This window comes from Lissotriton vulgaris, unplaced genomic scaffold (genome assembly GCF_964263255.1).
Source record: "Lissotriton vulgaris unplaced genomic scaffold, aLisVul1.2 SCAFFOLD_781, whole genome shotgun sequence".
Lineage (NCBI taxonomy): Eukaryota > Metazoa > Chordata > Amphibia > Caudata > Salamandridae > Lissotriton > Lissotriton vulgaris.
The window spans coordinates 66,713-90,967 of record NW_028252768.1 but is presented as its reverse complement, the minus strand read 5'-3'; the positions used below and the strand labels follow the sequence as shown (position 1 = coordinate 90,967).

General features: G+C 48.6%; 1 protein-coding gene across 2 annotated transcripts in view; it reads right to left on the bottom strand.

The window, feature by feature from the left end:
- The window catches only part of LOC147662022 (uncharacterized), a 50,615-nt gene that overhangs the window by 5,309 nt on the left and 21,051 nt on the right, over positions 1 to 24,255 (bottom strand). The window contains exons 3-6 of one of the 2 annotated variants that reach the window (XM_086951177.1): positions 13,434 to 13,565; positions 5,388 to 5,480; positions 2,287 to 2,400; positions 1,335 to 1,451 (exon numbers count right to left, since the gene is read on the bottom strand). In XM_086951177.1, coding sequence (XP_086807303.1) covers positions 1,335 to 1,451; positions 2,287 to 2,400; positions 5,388 to 5,480; positions 13,434 to 13,565 — 456 coding nt within the window. The remainder of the gene's footprint in view (positions 1 to 1,334; positions 1,452 to 2,286; positions 2,401 to 5,387; positions 5,481 to 13,433; positions 13,566 to 24,255) is intronic. The other variant, XM_086951178.1, reaches the window with a different exon arrangement.

The window sequence follows — 24,255 nt, the reverse complement described above, 5'->3', positions numbered from 1 at the left end:
TTATGGTGCACCATTAAAACATGGGTCATAACACAATCAGTGGTTCCCCACCTCTAAAATAAGCGGGATACTACAGTGGGGTTCTCACTCTGCAAAATCCTGAATTACTAGTAGGATTACATGATATCCAAAAGTCGAGAAGACCCACGTTTTTACATGGACGGTATCACTGTTACAACATTTGCTATTGCAGAACCACTGATAAAATACCAACACCTCAAGGGCCTGGTATCTGATTTGCGAGGAGCAGGTTTTCCTCTTGGGCTGTTTCTTAATGGGTTAATGTATCTGTTGCCCAATGGACAGCCACGTGGCCTTGAACGCAGGGGTGGTGTGGTGGTCCAGGATAACGTTTTAAGATTCTGTGATCAATCTAGAGTCAGCTGATGTGGCAATTATCATCAACTCACAAATCGCTTCCTCTTCCTTTTTTTTGCCTGTTTCGAAAAATAGTTGCATACCTGGTTAGAACCCAGCTGCAAAAGGTTCCCCTTCTCTCTGCCATCCCAAGATTACATAAATTATGAAATATTCATTGGGGTTGTACTCGGTTATCAAGAGTCAATTCATCTGTAGTTTTAAATAATGACAAACTCCTCTGATTAAACAGATCTCAAATGCACTTTTATTCAATTGAATTATGAATCACAGTGATTCTCTTTAAACCATCTTGTATGCTTAAAATCTACAATAAAAAATTGTCAAAAATTCAAGAAATATGTACACAAGAGCGGAACCAACAAACGTATGGGTCGCTCACTGTTCTTCCCAAAGGTGCAGCCTTTGATTCCACAGGCAGAGCCAAATGATGACGCCTTTGACCAGCAGTGGGATTCCAGATATACAAGGAAGGTGTATGCCTGGTACACTTTCTAGCTTCCTGTACCTGGCTTCAGCCTCCTCACTGAAAGGTGCCTGCATGCTTACTTTACTTCATGTGCTCAACCAGCAGTGCTGCTGTGCATGAAACCAGTGCAGATTGGGTTACAAAAACAGGAACACACCACTTCCTGACTGTTTCAAATCAGAGGGAGAGAGGGGAAACAACTTTAATCTCCAATTACTCACTGTAGTACCATACAACCATGCTACACTCTGAGGTGAGAAAGAGCAACAAAAATGTATATGGTCCTGGAGTCCTCTGCAGTCAGCTTGTCGCCTGTGAACTTGAAACCTCATGAATTTCAACAGGTTTATTAGGGAAAAGAGTGTTCGCATCCATCTATCGGATCCACAGCGGTGTAACTATCAAACCTGGAAACTCAGCGAGGGTCCGACAGCACACACTGTGGCCCTCCAGATGCCAAGAAACAAATGTACAGATTGTAGCTCACCTTCGTGTGGGTGAATGTCATTTGTGTCCTCGAGGTCCTCATAAGCTTCCAGTTGGGGGTCTTCCTCTTCTTCATCTTTGATGATGACTGATATCAGTTCACTGGACGTCTCAAGCCCTGATTCAACAAAAACATCCAAATGTGAGCATACTGTCTGAGCAGCCATAAACCCTGTCGACCTACTACATAACATCACTCATTCTGTAATGCAACCTTTAAAGTGGAAGGGACAGCAACCTTTAGGACCTGGAGACCTGGTTTATGTGAGAGAAACCAACTGCAGGACACCGATACTTACAACCTAGGCGCATTTGATTATTCCAGTGTCCAGATAATCTAGATTATTCTCCAGGGATACCTACTTTCAAAACGTATCCCTTAGTTCTTAGGGTTAACAGAGTAATATTATGAACACAAAGCAGAATGCACAGTTTCTTCTATTTCCTGGAGAGAAGGCATGTCAACAGAAGAGAAAGATGATAAGCAAAGACAAGTGAGCAGCTTATAATAATTCAAGTGGCCTCTGCAACCCTCATTGGAGGGTGCACTGAGATTTGCAGCCCACAATCACTGAATGTCTCAAAAGGATGCTAATTGATTATTGTATAACATTATGTCATTTGTTCAACAATTTGAAAGGTTGTCCAGAAACAGTTGAAGTCCACCCCTACACAGGACGAGTTCCACCATACTAACACTGGGAAAAGTTGTACCTATGAGAAAGCGCAAAGACCCTGCAAAGCGGAGGTAGAGAAGGCTACTAATGACAGAGTGGAAGATGAGTGATGGGAGACAATACTAAGAGGTGGAAAGGAAAGGCGAGAGGGTCTGGCGACAATCTAGGGGTCAGATGATACCAGAGACCAGACAGCACTAGAAGGTCCAAGACACATTCTAATCTGTGGGAAGTCCACAGGGTTACATTTTGCACCAGGAAGATAAAGATATTTACCACTTGCTGGACTGTGAATGTGTTGCGTATCCTCGGTGTATGGATAAGTTACCGGATGGGGCTCGTCCTCTTCTTTAATTTTGACTGGTACTACTGCTGTGGCTGTCTCAAGCCCTGAATCAACAGAAACACCCATATCTGATCAGTCAGCAGAATTCCATTTTCCACATAAAATTACATGTTTGTTAACCCAAATAGAATATGATAAGTACTTGGCTCTAACTGTTGATTAATAGTCCATGTATAATCACATGCTTTGCACACTCCTGACGTTGCAAGTTGTTTTTCTTTCAAACACATGTTTTGGTTTATAAGGGACTCGTGATCCCTCCCCTACACCCCCAATGCACCATGACAAAGTGCCCACCTCAGACTATTTTTTTTCTCCATACAGTTCGGACATGCTTTGGCATCTTTACCACGATCAAACTATTTAAAAAAAGGCTGGAGCAATACAACAAGGGACCTAAAAATGTGGCTGCATATTTATGTGCCCGTTCCTCCTTACGGCTCCCTACTGAATTAATTTCCTCTAATGATGGGACTAAAGTGAATAACCACTGAGAGAGTACATACGGCCAGGTTGGTGTAATGGCAACCATACCGACCCCTCAAGCTTGTTTTGTGATACCACTGAGGTATAGCACCCGAATAACGAGGTTTAAAATATCTGACAAGATTAGTTTATATAGGTAGGTATAGGTTCAATGTATGCAACTTTACACAGGAGTACCTTGGAAGTCGCCACTGTGTAGCTATAGTTAGGAACGGGTTTCAATTGGAAATGGATTTGTTGGTTTGCTATTAACTTTAGCGCCATTTGAGGAATCTTCACAAAAAGTTCCACAAAAGAAGTTAAGTCGGCTCAGCTCCTTCCTGGAAAGTTTCAGAGTGATCCAACAAGCAGGGGCCGAGAAAAGGGGGAGCCCAAAACAGGTTTACCCCATGTAATTTTCTATAGTAAAATTGAACAGCAATACAGCAAAAACTCCTGAACAGAATTAAACTTAATTTGGCAGAAACATCCATCTTGATGCAGAAAGCATGTATTTCTGTTATTTGCTGTAACTTAAGATTCAAAAGGGATTTATATATAGTGAAGCAGTAGCTTCATGGAACTACCGCAAAATACTACAGTAGCGAATGCTCAAAATAGGTGAGCTTATTGGCTGGTCGCAATCCGTAGAATGTTGTTGTGGCTGCAATTTTATGCAAAAAATAAGGATAAGGGGGTAGGGTAGGCCTTGTGGGGGGAGGAGGTGCCAGAGGGACGCCCTAAGGTCAAATTGAATTTTTTTTTTTTGCCACGGTACTACCATGACACCTAGCGCAGCCACTGTGAAAATTCATAAAAGTACCACAGTACCGCGAAAAAATAAAAATAAATTTTGGGGGCCTTGGGTTGTCCAAGGACCTTGGTGGTTGCCCCCCTATAGGGGTTTGGATGCAGGGCATTCGGAGCAGGGTTGGTGTAGTAAGGTATGGTAATAAACTATCACATAACGTTAAAAAAAACAATGTACTGACAAAACCAAAAGGTTAACATGGTGTTATAGTTAGGTCAAAATGTCAGTTAAAACTTAACATTTTAAACTCAAAAAAGCACTGAAATTCACCTTTTATAGTTAAGTAAAGTAACTATAAGTCGCGCCCTCGCCATGCACCGCTTATGACCTCATATATTACATCACTCATGACGTTCTATGACATCATTGACAACATCACTAATGACATCTGAAATAACATCAGTGATGACAACACCGTGCAAGGTGGGGGCGCAAGTGTCTTTTCCGCGGAATGGAGAATACCAACACAGATACAGGAAAGCAGGGTCCTTTGCTGGGTGTTTTTCCCTGGTTGCAGGGACAATCCCACTGTTATTTTCCGCTGGCTCGGAGCAAGAAGATAATCTCAGCATGAGGGCTGATGGGGGTGGTGTCCTGAGGAAGGGGCAGGTCACTGATACAAAGACAGTAAGATCATGTTCAGCTCTCCCACAAGATCTTCTCTGCAGGAGTAGGAGTGAAGAAGAATGCACAAAGCCTCCAGTTATGACAATGCATGGGCTATCCGTTCTTTAAGGGAGAGACTGGGGTAGCGTTCTTTATGAACGGGTCGGGCCGGTGGAGGGGGAATAGTATACTCCCTTCTGTTGTGTTTTAAGCGGGGAATGTGGTGTCGGTCAAGCCTGGGAGCTGCCACTGGGGCTGTGCAGTATGTGCCGGGGAAGTGGGGCGGCTACAGTCCCCGACACTACTAATGCCCCAGATCTGTATATTCTGAGCCAAAGGGAGTGGGCATGCAAGCCTGGATACAGCGCTAAGCCTGGTGCTGTAACTGCCTCTTGGCGGTAAGGGGACATGCATCTCCGGCACTGAAAGGAGCCAAGGGATGTCAGTGTTTCGTGGGAGAGGGAGGCCTAGGCTCCACATATAGCTGGGTGCATCCTCGCCTCGACCTTTCTGCTGGGGTGGGGCAAAAAGGTGGGCTTGGAACCAAAACTGCAGACATGGGGCTTTGTGTGTTCCCCTTGCAATACTACTGCGGCTGAGAATGGGCACTGAGCTCCCGTCCACTGTAGTGTATACACCAGATGCGCATCTGCACCCATTGAAACCGGACCCGGTGTCGGCAGGCATGAAATTCTCAGGTCCAAAGTTTATAAACCTAATACATCCAGGGACAAAGCGACATCAAAATTGCGAGTGGCAGAATTATACTCTGAAAAATAGGTTTTATTTTAAAATGTTTTTTACGAAGAAAAAAACATCTGCCCATAGGTGCCACTATTGTATAGAAGACTATTAAGGAAGATGCCATGATGGAAGCGGAAGATAGAAACACCTGAAATAGTCACTAGTGCAATGAAATAAGAATAAGAGCGTGCCCAATGCTGCGGGTGCACTGTTGAGCTGGGCATCAAGCAAGCTGCTCCTCTAAAGAGAGTTGCTGACTCCTGTAAGCTTCCTTTGGCAGTATCTGTGCTCTGCAGTCTGTTTTTGTGGAGTGTGGGACTTGTAGAGCAGATGGCCCACCACACTATTTCTAAGAGATGGGATTCTACACGAGGTCTCTATAGTATGTTAACAAGAGATCCTGACCTGCACCAAGTTCATCAATTCTTTCACTGCCCTGGGAAAGCGTCAAAGGCTGCCGCTCATCTCCAGCTGCAATCACTGACGCAACCGGCTGATCTAGTAAAGAAACGGGAAACCTATAAGATCACTTCTGTCTGAACTCTTGGATGTCATTCCAATGCTTTATTAGCCACATTAAAACTGCCGGGGCTTAAACACACACACACACACATACACGCAAGCACACTTAAATGCAAACATTCACACATGCAAACACACACACACAAAATCGCACGTGCACACAAACGCGCTATCCCCCCCCCCCCCAATGAATGTGGCCAAATAGATCAAATATACTAATAAGTGTACATTCAAGTATTAACCCCATGCATGCGTTGGAAGGCCCCCGGCTGTCCAACACCGCTACGCACGCGTGGAAAGTTGCCGCACCACTGCAAAATTCTGTCCGCGCCCAAGGGGTTAATTTAGAGCAAAGGTCAAATTCCAGTTTTTTATTATTAAGCCAGTACGGTGAAATTCACACGGCAAATCACTGTTTAATACCTCACAGAGTCCATGTAACAACTACTTTACACAGAGAAACAACTCTCCAAATAGTAACAAGGTGTCTTCAGTCTCATTTTATCTTCCTGCGTAAATATAACATATTACATATATATACATACATATACAAAGTGTAAAATTCTATTTATTACAATTGTCGAGGTGAGAAGCATCATGGCTCACTTGAAGCTTCACCATTGCAATGAAAATAAAAGATGGCCAATGCCGTGTACCAATAAACACACATTCACACATTTATTACTACGGTGAAAAAGTCAAATACCAGCTTATTACTGCAGTGGTGTGAATTTGACGTGACAAAAATACTGTTTAGTGCCTCCTAAATGGCATATTGCAATTATTTTATGTGGAAACAGCTCTCATAATATAGAGAGCAACCTCGTCAAAGTCATTTTGCCGCACTGCACAAAAGTAGCCCCCTGCATCCTGGTTTTGGTTAAATACATTTTTTGTAAACAAATGCACTTGAAAGATGCCTTGGAATTCACCGCATAAGCAGATGCAAAGATTTTAATACACAATTTCTTTCTGATGGTGGAGAGAGGCATCATGATACACTTAAAGCTTTACCTCTTGTGAGTCATTGACACTCCAGAAATGTTAATAGCATATTTCACTTGGCACATACTCTCTCTCTCTATATATATATGTATATCTATCTATCTATTTCTGTGTTTTTTTTTTAATTCAAAGATATTATTTAACATACCTAGCTTTAACTTCACTTAAGCCTTGTTTTTTTAGTGAAATAAATAAATACGTATATATTGATTTCACTAAAAAACAAGGCTTTAGTGAAGTTATAGCTAGGTATGGTAAATAATATCTTACTTTGAATTAAAAAAACACAGAAAGTCACTGATAAAACTAAAGGTTAAAGTGACATTATAGCAATGTCCAGGGGTGTGGAATTTTTAAAATAATCTACTTGGCCAAGGGACAAAATGCCACTGAGATCTACATGCCCTGTAAAATCTACTTGTCCCACCTACTCCCGTCCCTACATCAATTGTAAGGGCCGACAGAGAACATTTAATATATTTTTGATTTATTAATCAATAAACAATTATACGCTTTATAATAATGATAAAGTAAAACTTGACAAGTGATATTATCCCTTTTATAACCCTTGTAATCTTTAGGCATATTGGGTCACTATTGATGCAAATTGGCCCCCAGCCCCCAGAATGCAACGGGCTGTTAAATGAGAGACCAGGACTAGAGCTTAGACTCGCTGGTGGTACTGATAGCCATACGGTAACCTTATTCCAGCGGCAATCAGCTGCCAGGGTTTGCCAAGGTGGTGAGCCGCCTCTAGGCTGGGCGAGTGTTAAACCTCACACCCATAGAGTGAGATGGGAAGGGTGTGTGAGAAATGCCACTGAGGTGTCACTGTTTGAGCTGGAGCCCCACTTTTGAAAGACTGTGGCAGTTATTATGTCGGGGTGTCCTCTCTACAGCCTGGCTTGGGACGAGTCTAGGGAGGTAGGGGTGTTTGCACTAGTGTGCCAAGGCCCAACAAGAGCGCCACTGGAAGTGGAGCGGGTTAGCAGGCGGAAGCTTGTAACACATGGGATTAGCTACGGGAGAGGGCCTGTTTACTTGAACCCACTCAGCCAACCACTTCTTGCTTGCAATGAGCATCACTACGGTAGGCCCTTCCCAGTGCTTAATTTGTGATAGGATAAGTGCAGGGGCCCAAGGTGCTGTTCAGAAGCCGGTGCCGGGCGTTATCGCAAGTCGGGGTGCCCAAGGCTAATACCAAGGGTGCCAGGTCTTGAATCCACCTCACGCCCGCCCCCTTTCATTCACCACTGTCACTCTGGGTCCCCATTATTTCACTCTTCCATGGTCCTTTCCAACAGTTGTTACTTGTTCACTGTTTTCTTCATCTTTGTCTTTTTATGTTTTATCCTCACTTGCTGTGTGTGAAAGTCTTAGGAGGAAAAATAGGAGGAAAAATAAGAACAATCTCCAAAAATGGGTGCGGTGGGGCCACTTGCCACCAGTGTTGAATTGGGATCACAGTTAGGCCCGGGCAGTCCTGAAAGATTTTCCACATTCCAAAATCGTTAATATACTTTTGCAGTTTTATACAGTGTGAACTCTCATCTGCCCCCCTCCACCACCCCCGTACTTTTTTCATGAGGGGAGAGGGACACAAATAACCCAAGGAGCTCAGCTCCCACGCCAGCTCTAAACAGCCGCCAACCACCCTAACTTTCCAGAACTCCTCCAAACCTGTGTCCTCTGAAAAGCGAGTGCTTATGGCTTCCCATCAGCAGCGCCTTGAGGCCTCTGTCACACCTGGAGGGAGCTAGGAGGCGGGGACACCTCATGCTGTGACAGAAGGAGAATCTATTGTTCATCTTCTGCCTCTGACAATTAGCCGCCTGGGGTGGGTCAGCCTCAGTATGTTTGTGAACCCTGTAATAACAGCCGTTTAAGGTGTGCACTTGCAGTAGAGACCATGATTGCCCTGGCTGATTGGACTGCTTAGTCCACCCTAAAACGACCCACCAACTGGCCCCTGTAACAGGCCCATCGCCCATTTCCAATTTCCCGCCTTGCCAATCTGAGCCAGCCTGTAACCCCGCCTCAAATTAAGCACGGACGCTTGCTTCCTTGGAATAATGGGAAGGAACTTTAATTCGTGAAAAAAGACATCTGTTCCTTGGCAGGAATGAAATAGAAGTACCAGGACTAGAGCTCACGGGAGATGGGGCACCAGAGGACAGAGGGGCAAATAGGAGCGAATAACCTTTCCTAATACTATGGTGGGTAGAGTCAGCCTATTAATACGCGACTGCCCTTACTCCAAGCTGCCAAGTAGCTTGTGTCAAGTGTGACCAGATGTCACTTCAACACGACGTTTCTATTCATGGGTTTTACTTTTTATTTATCCTAGTTAACATGTGTGTAAGTCCAATTAAAATTATACTACAGCTCCTAGAATGCACCGATATTTTAAGTCAAAACTTAGAACTGGAAAAATTGCATCATGGTGTGGAGTCATCTGGTCACCTTACCTATGCCCTGTGATGCATTTTAGTCCGTTCTATGCTGGGTTTAACCACTGAGGTGTGTGCAGGCTTTGGGGCCCATTTGTGAGCTTTGCATTTTGCCTCCACTGACTGGCTTGCAGTAATTAGCCCCCCCCCCCTAACCCCCCCCCCCCCCCCAGGGATGCCGCTGTGTTGCTAATCACCACTGCTGTGCGTGATGTCAGTTTGACTGCTTTTCAGGTCTTTAGGTCACGGGGTGACATGTCACTACCGACAGCTTCTCTTATCTTTCATTTCAGAGGAGAGGGGTGGAGAAGGGGAGTGACGAGGCAGGACTGGAATCCTCTTAGTAAAATAGTGGGGGTAGGGGAAGGGCAAGTGCAGATATGGCGAGGAAGATAACCCTTGCACCCACATACAGTTATTTATTTAAAGCATATTTATGAAGAGCAGACTTTACCCGAAGGTGTCAGAGCACTGTACAATAGAAACAGAACCAGTTACGTTACATGAGAGAACTGTTACAGGAATGGAACAAACAAAAGTAGAAAGCCAAAGAATCAAAACGATGCAGGCAACATTAAAGTCTCTTAATCTTGTTACAATACCTTAATTCAAGAACGGCTCTGAAAAGCACTGATGACGTGATGCACAGGCAGGACATCCCGCTGCTGAGGAAATGTCACACTAAGGTGCTGGACACGGGCTGGCGATGCTTGTAGTCTGTACACCAGCATTCATAGGCAGTGTTGCAGAGCGCACACACACTGCCGGTCTCCTCAGCTGCTCTTCTTAAGTGCTGCAGTCACTCGCCATGACACCGGGAGAAGCACTGCACACCGACCTGCTCAAAGGCACTGTCTCACCAGCCTTCCTTTCGTCAAGTTTGTTGCAGCACGCCTGGCGCGAAAGGGGCGTTTGAATCTGCTCTGCGCCAACCAATTAAAAGGTGCAGTCAGCACGGCTACGGCACTGCTCTAATAGCAGCGATTAGGTAAATTTGCACCCGCCCATCCTGCAGCCACAAGGACGCACCACTCGACGCTTTCCATCGCAACAGGCAGTACATTTTTATTAATTTTAGAGCAAGTTGGTTACCAGAAAATACACCTTCTTTGAGGTCACTATGCCAGCGCTTATTTTCAATACAGCGAAATGTAAGGTTTCACGACGGCAGCCGGCTACTAGCTACCACTTTCTGAGTGACTCCCCCAGCCAATCACTGGCTAGGCTGGAGCCCAGGCATGGGCTGCTAGCCAATCAGAGGGCTCTGACGGGTCTCTGGCTCTCTACCAGCCTTTCTGATTGGCTGTGGGTACTCTGGGCCTGTATTACTTACGTGATTTAATGTCTACTTGTCCATCGGACGAAGGAGACAATAAATCTTCTTGCCCGTCACAAAAAACAACATGGCTCGGGCGTCGGGCGATAGGATTCCCCCACCCCTGAATGTCACTTTACCCTTTGTGTTTTTCAGTGAATTTCTGAGTTTTATTTTTAATGTAAAATAATATTTTATTACCATATGTAAACCCCAGCCCCCTCCGCCTGCAGTAAGGCCCAGAGCCCAACCAGCCTTGGGCAGCCAACCCCCGTCGCGCATGGCAAAAGACGGTGTGCAGTGTGGCGTTAGCCGCAGGGCCAGGCCTGCATCTAGGTCAAGTTCAAGTTCAGAAATTTGTATAGCGCACTACTCATCCAGAGGGTCTCAAGGCACTTGAGGGAGGGGGGGGGGCTTTACTTATCGAATAGCCAGGTTTTAACTGTTTTATGAAGGAGAGGTGGTTCTGTGTAAGGCGGAGGTGAGTAGGGAGAGAATTCCAGGTTTTGGCCGCTAAGTAGGAGAAGGATCTTCCTCCCATGGTGGATCTATGGAATGGAATTGCGGCGAGGGCTTGATTGGATGATCGTAGTTGGCGGGTGGGTGTGTAGAAGGACAGTCGAGTGTTGAGGCATTCGGGTCCTAGGTCGTGGAGGGCCTTGTGTGCGTGGGTGAGGAGACGGGACGTTATTCTCTTATTGACGAGGAGTCAGTGGAGGTCTTTCAGGTGATCGGAAATGTGAGCTGGACGGGGGATGTCCAGTATGAGTCTGGCTGAGGAGTTTTGGATGCGTTGGAGTTTTTTCTGTAGTTTGGCTGTGGTTCCGGCGTAAAGGGTATTTCCATAATCCAGTCGGCTAGTGACCAGTGCGTGGGTGACTGTCTTTCTTGTTTCGGTGGGGATCCAACGGAAGATTTTTTTGAGCATGCGTAGGATGTTGAAGCATGAAGATGAGACGGCGTTGACTTGTCTGGTCATCGAGAGGGAGGACTCTAGGATGAAGCCCAGGTTACGTGCGTGATCTGTAGGTATGGGTGCTGTGCCCAGGGCCGGTGGCCACCATGAGTCGTCCCAGGCAGAGGGGGATGATCCTAAGATGAGGACTTCCGTTTTGTCCGAGTTTAGTTTTAAACGGCTGTTCTTCATCCATTTGGCTACTTCTTTCATTCCTTCGTGTAGATTGGTTTTGGTGGTGTTTGGGTCTTTGGTGAGGGAGAGGATCAGCTGGGTGTCGTCTGCATAGGAGATGAGGTTGTGTTCTCGCGCGATGGATGCGAGGGGACTCATGTAAACGTTGAAGAGGGTGGGACTGAGTGATGATCCTTGTGGTACGCCGCAGATGACTTTGGTGGCCTCTGATTTGAATGGGGGGAGGCGGACTCTCTGAGTTCTTCCGGCGAGGAACGAGATGATCCAGTCCAAAGCTTTTCCTTGTGTTCCGACGTTGTATGAGGGTGCTATGACAGACTGTGTCGAAGGCGGCGGAGAGGTCAAGTAGGATGAGGGCAGCTGTTTCTCCGTTGTCCAGTAGCGTTCGGATGTAGTCTGTACCTGCGATGAGGGCGGTTTGTCCAAACCCTCCCCCACCACCCCACAAATGGGCAGCAAAGCATGTACTTGGTTAAGGCTAAGTCAGATTAGTGTTTAGGCAGCGCAGAGTTCAGAGGAGCGTTGGACAGCAAAAAGTAAGAGGGGTTCGGGGTGTGGGGGGGGGGGGGGTTGTGCTAGTTTTCTGGGGGTGGGAGGGGTTTGTGATGGTGTTAGTGTTAGTTTTTAGGGGGTGGGAGGGTTTGTGTTAGTTTTTAGGGGGTGGGAGGGGTTTGAGATAGTTTTTAGGGGGTGGGAGGGGTTTGAGATAGTTTTTAGGGGGTGAGAGGGGTTTGAGATAGTTTTTAGGGGGTGAGAGGGGATCTAGCCATCGGAAAATGATTCAGGTACCTAGATTCAATCAGGTTCGAAGGGGGGAGGGGGAGGGGGAGTTTCAGACTGCATGCAGCCCGGATCTGGAACCTGCTCCCAATATCAATTAAAAAAACCCCCTCCAGAAAAGAGATAAAGACTTGGTTGTTCACTGCAAGTCTTTAAACCGCAACAGAAGCTAGCAGGTCTTCTTATCACATAGCGCCAAGACGCCCATGGGCATTCGTGCGCTTTATAAATCCCAAATCAAATCAAACCAAGAGTATATGGAACATGCACTCACATTTTTTTTACATGCCCATGCCTCATATGATATATTAATGTAGAGTGTGGCTATGTCTAACGCAATGAGCCTGAATTCCTTCTCCTAAATAACCTCTATTTTTTAAGAAAGTCTTTAATGTTCTTTACATACAAAGGTAGGGTACTTACAAAAAACCTGCGGGAAGTGTCTACATAGAGGGATGTGCTCTCATGCAAACTTTCTTTGACTAGTGCTATTGGCTTCCCTGGTGTTTTTTTCTGTCAGTTTTTTTTGTGTATTTAAGGAATTACATAGGATACTGGGAGTTTAGGAAAACCATTTTACAGACATCTGTACTCTTTAATCACTGGAAAACCACTGGATTCCCAATTGTTGAGTTTATGTCAATATTAAATTAAAGCAACATAGTTTGTTCTTTTTACTTTCAGGTAATATTTGTCATTATTGACTTTTCCAAGTACTTTCTGAAATGCATCTCCTTGGACATTACAACCACATTCCCCCTTTGTCCGAGTGTTTGATAACATTGATGTTTAAACGGGGTATCTTCAGAGCTGCCCTTTATGCCTTGCTTTGACCCCCCTTTGTTGTGTATTTTTATTCTCACCTTTTGGTTGTTACTACCCAGTGAAAAATGTCCAAGGCACCATAATATTTAAGGAATGCACACACATTACGAAATGTTCATTTGAGAAAATGTAAGAAACTGCGTTTCATATGAATTTGTTATGACTAATGGGCTCACATGGAAAAAAGAGAAAAGATGGAACCACTTACAAGTTTTGTTGCCTTTTAAGCAATACAACCTCTATCTAGATGTGAACATTATATATTTAAAACAAATATTTCACTTCTTGTGCATACTTTAGTAACTATTTGGTATGCAGCTGAACCACACATTTACTACAAGGAACCCCACTTGTGGTTTAGGAAATGACAACTGGCTTCAGCTGCAGGATAGAACCTCACATACCAGGCTTCAGCATGATTATCCTCGCCACACCATTGCAATCTCCGGAGAACACAGTACTGGGGTGTCCGAGATCGACGGGTTCGACAGCAGCTCCTGGTGCATCCTTCTCCTTGGTAGAAAGTCCAATCATCACTGCAGTGTAAAAATAAGATTCCCAGTTTTTTTCAGTATTTAAAAATGTGCGCATTAACACAATCTCACAAGAAATGTTTGTTTTAAATGATCCATTTATTTAACATCTTAACTTTCATTTCACAGGATTCAAAATATTAGGAAGCCTTTATATGAAATCAATCATATATAGTCATACTGACTTGCAGAGGCAACTGAGTCAATCTATTAGGTTTGGCAAAGATGGCTACGGACAGGACATAAAATCAATGAAAAACAGGCTAATCCATTATACTCGAGTTAAAAGATGGGCCTCGAATTATAAACAAAAAAGGATCTATACACAATAGTAATTCTTATGGGACTAAACAGTTTCATAAGCGGCTGCCTTGCCAGCCAGATGCCTTTGTGACAGCTCACTGAACACGAGGGAGACACACATCATATGCCAAGTATCATCCACACCACAGATTGTGACAACTGTGCTAAGGTTGGCAGGTGATGTGAGGAAGCGTCGGTAGCAGTGAACACACTACTCTGGAGATCAGGGTGAAGCACAAAGATCTAATGAAAGATGTTAAACTGTGTCTTAAAACCCAAGTAGACATCATTAATCAAAGGAAGATTCTAGAAAGGCTATTGCTGGCGACTGGTAGCAATGTAGGTAGAGGTAAAGAGAACCTATTTTCTTCAACCCTGGAAGGCCCCTCTACAGAAGATAAATGTCATAGTAACTATAACCGAACGACCTCCTGTTGTCGGTTACAGACCTGCAAGTAGGATACGACCAAACCCTGTTCGTTCGCGTACCTATACCTTTCAATGGGAGCACGCATGCCGAACGGAATGCATGCTCCCATTGAAAGAGCAGGGCTGCAGTTCATCCCTGCACCCAGTTAGCATCGATATCAACCATCATCACTTACTGCAGACAGCAAAATCAGAAAAGCATCAGAGTGGACAGGCCCCACAGAGCAGAGCTGATTCGCCCTACACCATCTACAGCTCTGTAGACGTACCAAAGAGACAACTGCCTGATACAAGAGGCAGAAAGAAACCCTTTAAATCCCTCTGGTACTATATGCAGAGTGAACAGCCTGCTGTCCATGTTACACAGCAGAGGGTAGGCCTTTAGTTTAACTACAGAGCTGCAGATATGAAATAAAAATACAAAAAAATCGAATTTGTTTTACCAACCTAATGCCCCCTATGTTGCAATGCTGTAAATAACACTGTAATCTATTGTAGACCGTTGTGTTTTTACAAGCTTTCAGGTGCTGAAATTATAATATAATAACTACCACCTGGTTCTACTTAGCAGACAGTAGTCTTTGCACTTTGCCTATAATGCACCAAATAGCTCAAATAAGATACTCTTTATATAAAAAGCTACAAAGCAGTGAAGGGCTGTGTTTAAAAACAATACAGCCCATCTAAGATCTGCCTTCCCCTACATAGCTGCTGAAATAAATGAAACACTGGTATGCTCGAGATATGAATGAATGAAAGGGATTTTATATCGCGCGACTTAGTCCGAAGACATCAAGGAACCTAACAGAAAAGTTCAGAAAATCAAATGAAAATAACTACAAGTACGCCCTTGCAAACAGCTAGGTTTTTAACGGTTTTTGGAAACACAGAACAGAGGGCTGATTTTTAATTTCACCTGGGAGGGAATTCCATAGTTTTGGAGCAATTTTAGAAAAAGCCCTACCGCCCCATCTGCTCTTGCGGAAACGAGGTACCACCAACAAATTCTTTGAGGAAGAACGTAGAAGTCTGCCTGAAATGTAGGGAGACAGCAGTTTCTTGACCCCTACAGGACCATTGCCAGAGAGTATACTATGGGTCAGGCAGAACACCTTAAAAGTGATCCTCGCATCGATAGGAAGCCAATGTAAGGCTTTCCTGGCAGCAGTTGAAGACGCTAATCTAGGAGCGTCCAGAACGAATTTAGCAGCCGCATTCTGGGCGGTCTGGAGATGCTGTGTTAGGCTCTTGTTCATGCCGATGTATAGGGCGTTGCAATAGTCGAGTCGCGAGGTGACAAGAGCAACTACAACTTGCTTCCTCGCCAGGGGGGACAGGTAATGATTTATTTTCCTAAGTATTTTGATGATCCCCAAGCAGGTAGCGACAGTTCTATTGCCCTGCAAAGTCATGGAGAGGGTCGGTTCGATCATTACTCCAAGATTTCGCGCTGACTCCCTGGGGGTAGGACAAGACCTCAGCGAAGATGGCCACCATTCAGGTGACCAGATGTTATTGTTGGAGCCGAACACCAGAATTTCCATTTTCTCCCCGTTCAACTTCAATGAATTGTAAATCATCCATTGTGATACTGCTTCCATGCAGTTCCTAAAGTTGCACGGGGACGAGCCATCAGGGTGAGAGAGGGACACCAGAATCTGCGTGTCATCTGCATAGGAGACTACCTCCATCCCAAAAGATCTAACCAACTTGGCAAGTGGGGTCACGTAGATGTTAAATAGGGTTGGACTTAATGCCGACCCCTGAGGGACCCCACATTGCACAGGTAGGGATGGAGATAAAAAGTCTCCCAGCTTCACCCTCTGTACCCTCTGGTCAAGAAAGGAGGCCAGCAGACTCAGGGATGCTCCCTCCACCCCTATCTCCCTCAAGCGAGATGTTAACACCGAGGGGGACAGGGTGTCGAAGGCGGCCGTGAGATCTAGAAGGACCAGGACGGTGGAGTGTCCCTGGTCTATCTCCATACGGATGTTATCCAGTACGACTGTCAAAGCAGACTCGGTACTGTGGTGTTTCCTAAATCCATGCTGGGATTGATCCAAAAGATCAGAGGAGTCAAGAAATGCTGCCAGATGTTGATTGAGATGAGTCTCCAGCATTTTAGCAGGTGCTGGGAGCAAAGAAATGGGGCGATAATTCTTGAGCACCTCAGGATCAAGAGTTGGTTTCTTTAATAGAGGCTTGGCTACCGCATTTTTCCATTCAGATGGAAAAATGCCCTCTCTCATGGCCCTATTCATGATGTCAAGTAGAGGAGGGAGCAGGGAGTCTCTACATTCCTTCAGGACCCAAATGGAACAAGGATCCAGTGGGGATCCCGACCTTATCTTACTTAAAAGCAGGTCAAGCTCCTGATAGGACAAAGGCGGGAAATCAACCAGACTCTTAGGGGTGATGGAAGAGACCTCCTTCAGAAGCGGAGTAAGGGGGACCGGAGGGGGAGAAGTAACCGATCTTTGTACTTCCAGGTTCTGGTAGATATCTGCAATCTTGGAATGAAAGAATCCAGCGATCTTGTCACAGAATTCCTGAGAGCCTACAACAGGGTCCTGTGTCTGTAACGAACAGAGCGAATCCACAATTTTAAAAAGATCTCTGGTAGAGGAAAGAGTCATAGTCAGATTAGCAAAGTACTCTTGCTTAATTCTGATTATCTCCAACTTGTACTCCTTAAGGAGTAACCTGTGTTTATCCCTCTCCTTCAGATTCCGGCTTGTTCGCCAAAGCCTTTCCTGCTTCCTGCATCCTTGTCTCATGAGCCTAAGGGGCTCCGAGAACCAGGGTGCAGAAGGTTTCTTTCTCGCGGAGTAGCAGGTAGCGAGAGGAGCCAGCACATCAACTGCTGCACCAATGGTTTTATGTTTAAAGTATTTTATTGAAGCAGGGTGGGGTAGGAAACAACAGGGTGAGAAAAAAAAAAGGGGGATAAACCACAGGATCTACACAATCGGTGCGTATGATACAGCAAATACAGCAAAACAGTTACATCTTTTCAATAGGCTTCATTCGACTCAGGAACACAGCTTTCGCGCCTGTGGTCACATACGAATAACAAGGGGGGGGGGGGAGGAAGGACGGGGGAGGGGAAAGGAAGAGAAAAATAGGGGGGCAAAGAAAAGGAAAATAAGGGGGGGGGGGAAGGGTAGAGAAGCATCCCCGCTCCAAAAACCTACCTAACCATACAGAACCCCCCCAACTACCATACCCCAACCCACCCCCTGTACTGTGCCATTACCTTCAGTTCTCTCTTCATATCAACCCTCCAGTCATCCCCGCTATACAATGCCAGCCCCGTCCGATCAGACAGGCGGTTCTGGTGGCGGCGTCAGCCGTAGCAACCTAAGATATCTGGGGCAGGTAATCTCCCGAAACTCAGAGCACAACAGGCTATGAAAGGGCGCCCACAGTTCCTCAAAAGTATCAGTGTCTCCCAGGGCTACTAAGGACATCTTTTCCATTCCAAGGACATGCCATAATCTATGCAGCCAGCCAACTACAGAGGGAAGTGTGGTAGAGCGCCAATGTATGAGAATATTTTGCACCGCTGACCCCAGAGCAATCGCAATCTGTCTACCCCTCTTGGACCTGAGGGGATACATCAACCCGTTTGGCAATCCCAGTAGAACATAGGCAGGGAACCTCGGCAGCTCTATCTCAAAACATTTGTCCACCTCACCCAGGACCTCCTCCCAATAAGGAGCCAGAAGGGGGCATTCCCACAGTATGTGTGTAAGTGTACCAGTATTGCCAGTTGCGCCAGCACGTCCCTGGTATTGCCCTGTCCATCTCGTGCAGTTTCTCCGGGGTGCGGTACCAATAGGTCGAGATTTTGGTGAAGGTCTCCGTAAGACCCGTGTGATAGGCCGAGTGGCGTGCGCGGAAGGAGATGTGTTCCCATTCCTTGTGGCTCAACACTCGCCCGAGCTCCCGCTCCCATCGTTCCCGGCCGGGGTTGTGAATATGAAAGGAGGGGGGCTGCAGCATTTTATACAGATCTGAGATCAGTTTAGCGTCCGACGTGCGAGTGATTAACCAGCGCTCATATACCGTGATCTCCCGGTTTGCCGTATCGCGCACCTGGGGTTGAAGCGCCCAGTGACGCACCTGCATATATCGCATGCGCTCCGTCTCAGGGAGGCCGTAATCCCGCCGCAAATCCTGGAAGGGGACAACTCCCTCAGGGCTGTACAAATGATACAAGGTGCAGCAGCGGGCCGCCCGCCAGCGCTCATAAGCTCCGTGTTCCATCCCGGGGCCGAAGTCCGGGTTGCCAATGAGCGGCGTAAAGGGAGAGGGGAAGATAGTAAGCTCATGCCTAACGGCCACCGAGTCCCACGTCCGAAGCGGGACCCGCGTCACCAAAGACGCGTAGAGGTTAGGAGGCCGATGGGCCCGCTTCAAGAATGGTACTTCCTGTAGCGTCCTACCCGCCACCGCCTGGTCCTGGAACAGCCAGTGCTTATCAGACTCCCACCGGCTCCATTCCACTAGATAGCGGAGTTGGGCGGCCTGGAAATATTTCCGCAAGTCCAGTATCCCCAGCCCCCCAGAATCGGGCGCCAACGTAGCGATGCTCCTCTTAATCCGCGGCCTACGGCCCTGCCATACAAACCGTGCGATGGCCGATTGGGTCTCCGCGAGCCACCCCGCGGGGGGCTGGAGCGGCAACGCCCTGAAGAGGTAAAGCACCTGAGGCAGGAGGGTCATCTTCACCGCGGCCACCCTGCCTAGCAGCGACAACGTGCCCTTATCCCACCGGCCAAGCTCCTCTCTTATTTTCGTGCTCAAAGCCGCATAATTGGCCGTGACCATCGCCGGGAGGGAAGGCGCCAACAGGATCCCTAAATATGGAATCCGGTCCTTGGACCAGTTCAGAGGGTAAAGCCTCTGTAGTTCCGCTCTGGTGGTGCTAGCAAGCGAAATGTCAAGGGCGGCTGACTTCCCTAAGTTCACCTTGAAGCCCGCCACTTCGGTGAATAGGTCCAATTCCGCAATGCAAGCCGGTAGCGACCTCCGCGGGTCGTCTAATATCAGAATGACATCATCTGCGTACAGGCTAATCGCATGATGGAATTCGCCCATCTTGACTCCGACAATGTCGGGGTTCTGCCTAACCCTTTGAGCAAATGGCTCCATGTATAGGGCAAAGAGCAAAGGGGACAGTGGGCACCCCTGTCTCGTACCCCGTTCAATGGGAAAGGGCCGAGAGCTGCCTCCGTTCACTCGGACCACTGCAGATGGGAACCGGTAACAATTGAAGATCAGATGACGGAACTTCTCACCTATCCCGAACTTGCCCAGGACCTTCTCTAGGTAGGGCCAGTGCACCCTGTCGAAAGCCTTCTCCGCGTCTATAGACAAGAGCATCCTCTCCCCTGGGATCCTAGAGGCCTTCTCAAGAATGTGGGTCACCCTCTTTGTATTGTCTACTGTTTGCCTGCCAGGGACAAAGCCCGCTTGATCCGAATCAACCATGCCTGGGAGATGCAGTGCCAGGCGTGCCGCTAATATGCTGGTGAACACTTTCAAATCCGTGTTCAGCAGCGAGATAGGGCGGTAGGGCCCACAGGCGGTCCTGTCCTTGCCCGGTTTCGGGATCACGGAGACCGTGGCCTGAAGAAATTATGAGGGGATGGCACCCGGTTCCGCAAAGGTGTTGAAAAGGCGGGTCAGCAGAGGCGCCAACTCCTGACGGAAGGTCTTATAAAACAGAGGGATAAAGCCATCCGGTCCTGGGGCCTTGCCCGGTTTGAGCCGGGATATCGCTGTGATCACCTCCTCGACCCGGATGTCACGTTCCAAATACTGAGCCTGATCTGGCGTTAACGACGGGAGCGGCACCGAGTCTAGATAGTCCACCTCAGCCTGGGCAGAGGAGGCCTCTCCAGTGTAGAGGTCGGCGTAAAAGCTGCGAAAGACGTCTGCTATTTGCTCATCAGCCGTGACCGAACCTCCTGCCGAGTCAACCAGTTCCTTCACTCGGTGCTGTTGGTGCTGCACCCTGAGTTTGTTGGCCAAGAGCCGCCCGCACCGATCCCCCCCCCGTGTAATACTTGTGCTTCAGGCGAAGCATCGCATACTCCGCCCGGTCCATGTCCAGGGCAGCCAAAAGTTTTCTGGCTGCCTTCAGCTGCCTCCAAACCCTGGGGGCCCCCGTCCTATGATGAACCTGTTCCAGCTCCTTCACCTGCCGGGTAAGCTCGTCCCTCTTGAGCTGTCGATCCTTATTCTCAGCCGAGGAGATAGCTATAAATTCGCCCCGGAGCACAGCCTTCAGGGCTGCCCACTGTGTCGCGCGAGAGGTGTTATCGTTCACACTCTGGTAATCCAAAATGGCCGCGCGGATCTGGTCCACCGTCGACCGCCTATGCAATAGCGTGCCTCGGAGCCGCCAGACCCCTCTCGGCCGAACCATCGGTGGCAGAGTGAAAGCACCCTCCACCGGCGCGTGGTCGGAAAGAGAGAGGACCCCCATATCCGCGCTAGAAGCCAAAAGGAGCATTGGACCCGACACGAGTAGATGGTTCAGTCGCGCATAGGACCTGTGAGCATGTGAAAAGTAGGAGTATGCGCGGGTGGTGGGGTGAAGGTGGCGCCACATGTCATGCAAGTCCAGCTCCTCAAGTCGAGTGCGAATCGAGCCCGAAAGCTCACCCAACTGGTGGCGCCACTGCACAGACCTGTCCATTGCCGCATCGTAAACTAGATTCAAATCACCCCCTAAGACTATGTGCCTATCAGAGGTGGACGCCACGTCTTCTAGTGCCCTGTGCAAGAATTGGTCCTGGTGGTCATTGGGGCTGTAGAGAGTGCCAACAGTCAGTACTAAACCCCCCACCTTGATCCTATATGCCAGAAGTCTCCCTTTCTGTTCCGCTATTTTGTGCAATACCTCTCCTCTGAACCCCCTGAAGAACAGGATCGCCACCCCTGCCGTTTTAGAAGCGCTAGAGGAGAACAGCTGCGTGGGGAACTTGGGGGTACGCATCCTAGAGCAGTCCTTAGCCAGCAAATGGGTCTCCTGCAGCAGGCAGACATCCGCCTGGGAGTTCTCTAACAAAGATAACACAGCCCGCCTTTTAACCGGGTTATTCAGCCCTTTCACATTTAAAGTAATCACTTTAAGAGCCATCAAGGAGGGGAATCACTGGAGCACACATCAAGAGGCAAAGCCCAGCGGGCAAACATGGAAGGCACCACACGAGGTCTCAGCACAGAGCAACTACGAACATCCCCTCGGCACAGTACAGTCCCCAAACCCCAACACCCCGCAACTGGAAAAGCCCCCCCCCTCCCCTCGGGACCCCACACATCCACATCCATACCATTCCCAACAACAAACCCCCCGCTAGTCCCCAAATTCAAAACATCCCCCCGCCGGTCCCGTTCCCGTACCCCACTTCTCAAACTTTGCAAAAAAGACATTGTCCCAGTCCGGTCCTTATCGGACAAGGCCGTGGTAAATCAGTCTAGTGGACGTCCAGCCACCACCTCCAGCACTCGCCATTCCTCCCTGCCCTCCCTCCGAATCCCCGCACCTGCAAGAAGAAAAAGCTAGAGCAGACTCCCCCCGGAGTAAGTTCAGGCCGTCAGGGCCACTTCGCCATTCGCCGCCACTCTGGAGGCCTCCTGGATGGCGGCCGCCATGTCTGCCCGGATCGTGGGCGAGCCCGGTCGTTCCGACGGCGGAGAGCTCCTCTCTCCCACCTGCTGCCATCCGTCACGAGTGCTTCGTCTGCGACGCGGTGCCGGGGTGTCCGTATCAGATGCTGTGAGGCCCAACACCGCGCAGACATCCTGGAGGGACCGGAGCTGGTGCAAAGTACCGTTCCATCGAAAAATCAGTCGGAAAGGATGCCCCCAAGAGTACCGTGTCCCTTGCTCCCGGAGGAAGTCGGTAGCGATCTTGAACGATTTTCTCTTTTGCAGCGTGACCGTAGATAGATCCTGATACAGGGCCACAGGGTGATCTCGGAAGCGGAAAGGCTGCTGCCCACGCGCTTCGCGGAGGATCCGCTCCTTCAGGGGGAAGTCCGGGAGGAAGGCCAGAATGTCCGGGGCGGGCGCCGTGGCTCTGCGGGGGCGACCCACCCGGTGTGCCCGGTCTATACGGATCCGAAAGTCTTCCGACTCTCCCAGAATCGCACGAAAGAGGGCCACCAGGTATGCAGTCACGTCTTCACCCTCCTCACCGGACGGCACGCCACGGGCCCTGATGTTATTCCGCCTGGATCGGTTTCTGTTGTTCCCGCAGCCGCAGGACCTCCTGCTGCAAATGGGTGATCTCTTCGTCTCTAGAGTGGCCTGCTTCCTCCACAGTGTTGACACGCTCCCCCAGGCAGTCCATCTCTCTCCGTACTTCACGGACCTCCCCGGCCACTTCATGCTTCAGCGTTTGAAAGTCCTCCCGCAGGGAACTGAAGAGTGACTCAAGAAATGATCTTGTCACCGGGGGTTCTCCGCCATCTGCACCCCTGGCCGGGGCCGGGGAGGTCGTGGTGGGCTGAGTTCCTCCACTATGCAGGGCGCCGCGCCCCAGCATGTCCGGCAAGGCCCGGTCACCCCTTCTCTGGCCTCTAGCGTTCGACATTTCAGCTGTGTAGGGGACGTCGAGGTTTTCCGTCCGGCAAAGAGGGCAGCCGTGCCTTCGCAGCTATACACCAGGCGGGGGCAGCGCCACACAAAGAGCACCAGGAAGGCCGAGCCGCCAGGCCGGGGTGCACAAAATGGCCGCCCTGGAATATCAACAGGCCAACGCCCAAGATGGAAGGCCTATCCTCCGCTCGAGTCCGGTAGCGAGAAATCCAGCCGGTAGGCAGACTCACGAGGCGATGGTCGCCGGGATCCGCAATCCCGGGGAAGGATCTGCTCCAGGAGCACAATGCCACTACTCCACCACCAACGACCGGCCGGAGAGACCTCTCAGGACGAGCCTCTTCAAACCACGGACCAGCGTAGCAGTTCGATGCCGGCTCCGCCTCCGCCTATCTCCTCCGCTCAACTCCGCTCCCTGCATCCACCGCTGGCCGGCTCCGCTTCGCTCGCGGAGTCGCCGTCGACTCCCACTCCGATAGCACAGGCACTGCAGCGGGCCTCTCACAGGGGGCAGAGCGCTCCGTCAGGTGCCGAAGCCCGGAGGTCTCGCGGCTCCCGGCTCACACGCCCGCACCAATGGTTTTAGACAGCTTCGAGGCCGCCGAATTAATATCCTCATACTGGTTAGAATTGTAGTTTTCCATTAGAGGGGCTATTGAGGTGTTTGTAATAATCTTCAGGTTCCTCCTGAGCTTAGTGTGATTGAGGGCGTCAATCTCAATGGGCTTCGAGGCGACCACAAGTTCCAAAGGAACCGCAAAGTGGTCCGACCAAGACAGTGGGATAGGGACTTCTATTTTGAGCCTGTCATCATTGGAGAAGACTGCATCCAGTGTGTGACCTGCCTGGTGCATGGGGTGTTTATCCAGTTGCACTAGGTCACATGCGGATAGAGAATCAAGAAGATCTATCGAGTCTTTAGCATCAGGGTTGTCCAGATGAAAGTTTAGGTCACCCAAAACTGTCAGATTGGCAGCACCAAAGTAGGGCTCCAGAATATTGAGAAGAGACAAGCTAAAGTCTATTCTGGACCCAGGGGGTCTATAAACCAAGATGCCGGCAAAGGGAGTGGTCACGGGGGATTTTATAAGGAAATGTAAGGCTTGAAAGAGGTCGGAGGGCCTGGAAAGTTGAGTAGTGTGGCAGGTGTGAGAGGTCTAATAAAGAATTCCAAGGCCACCTCCTCTGCGCCCCACTCTGTCCAGTCTAGTTAAGGAATAACCCTCCGGCACAGCCTCAACCAGGTCCGGTCCTGAGGACTCGGTTGCCCAGGTTTCGGTAAGGAAAACCCAGGTAGGCTGGTGGGCTGAAACAAAATCGCGAAAGGCAATATTATTTTTAACTA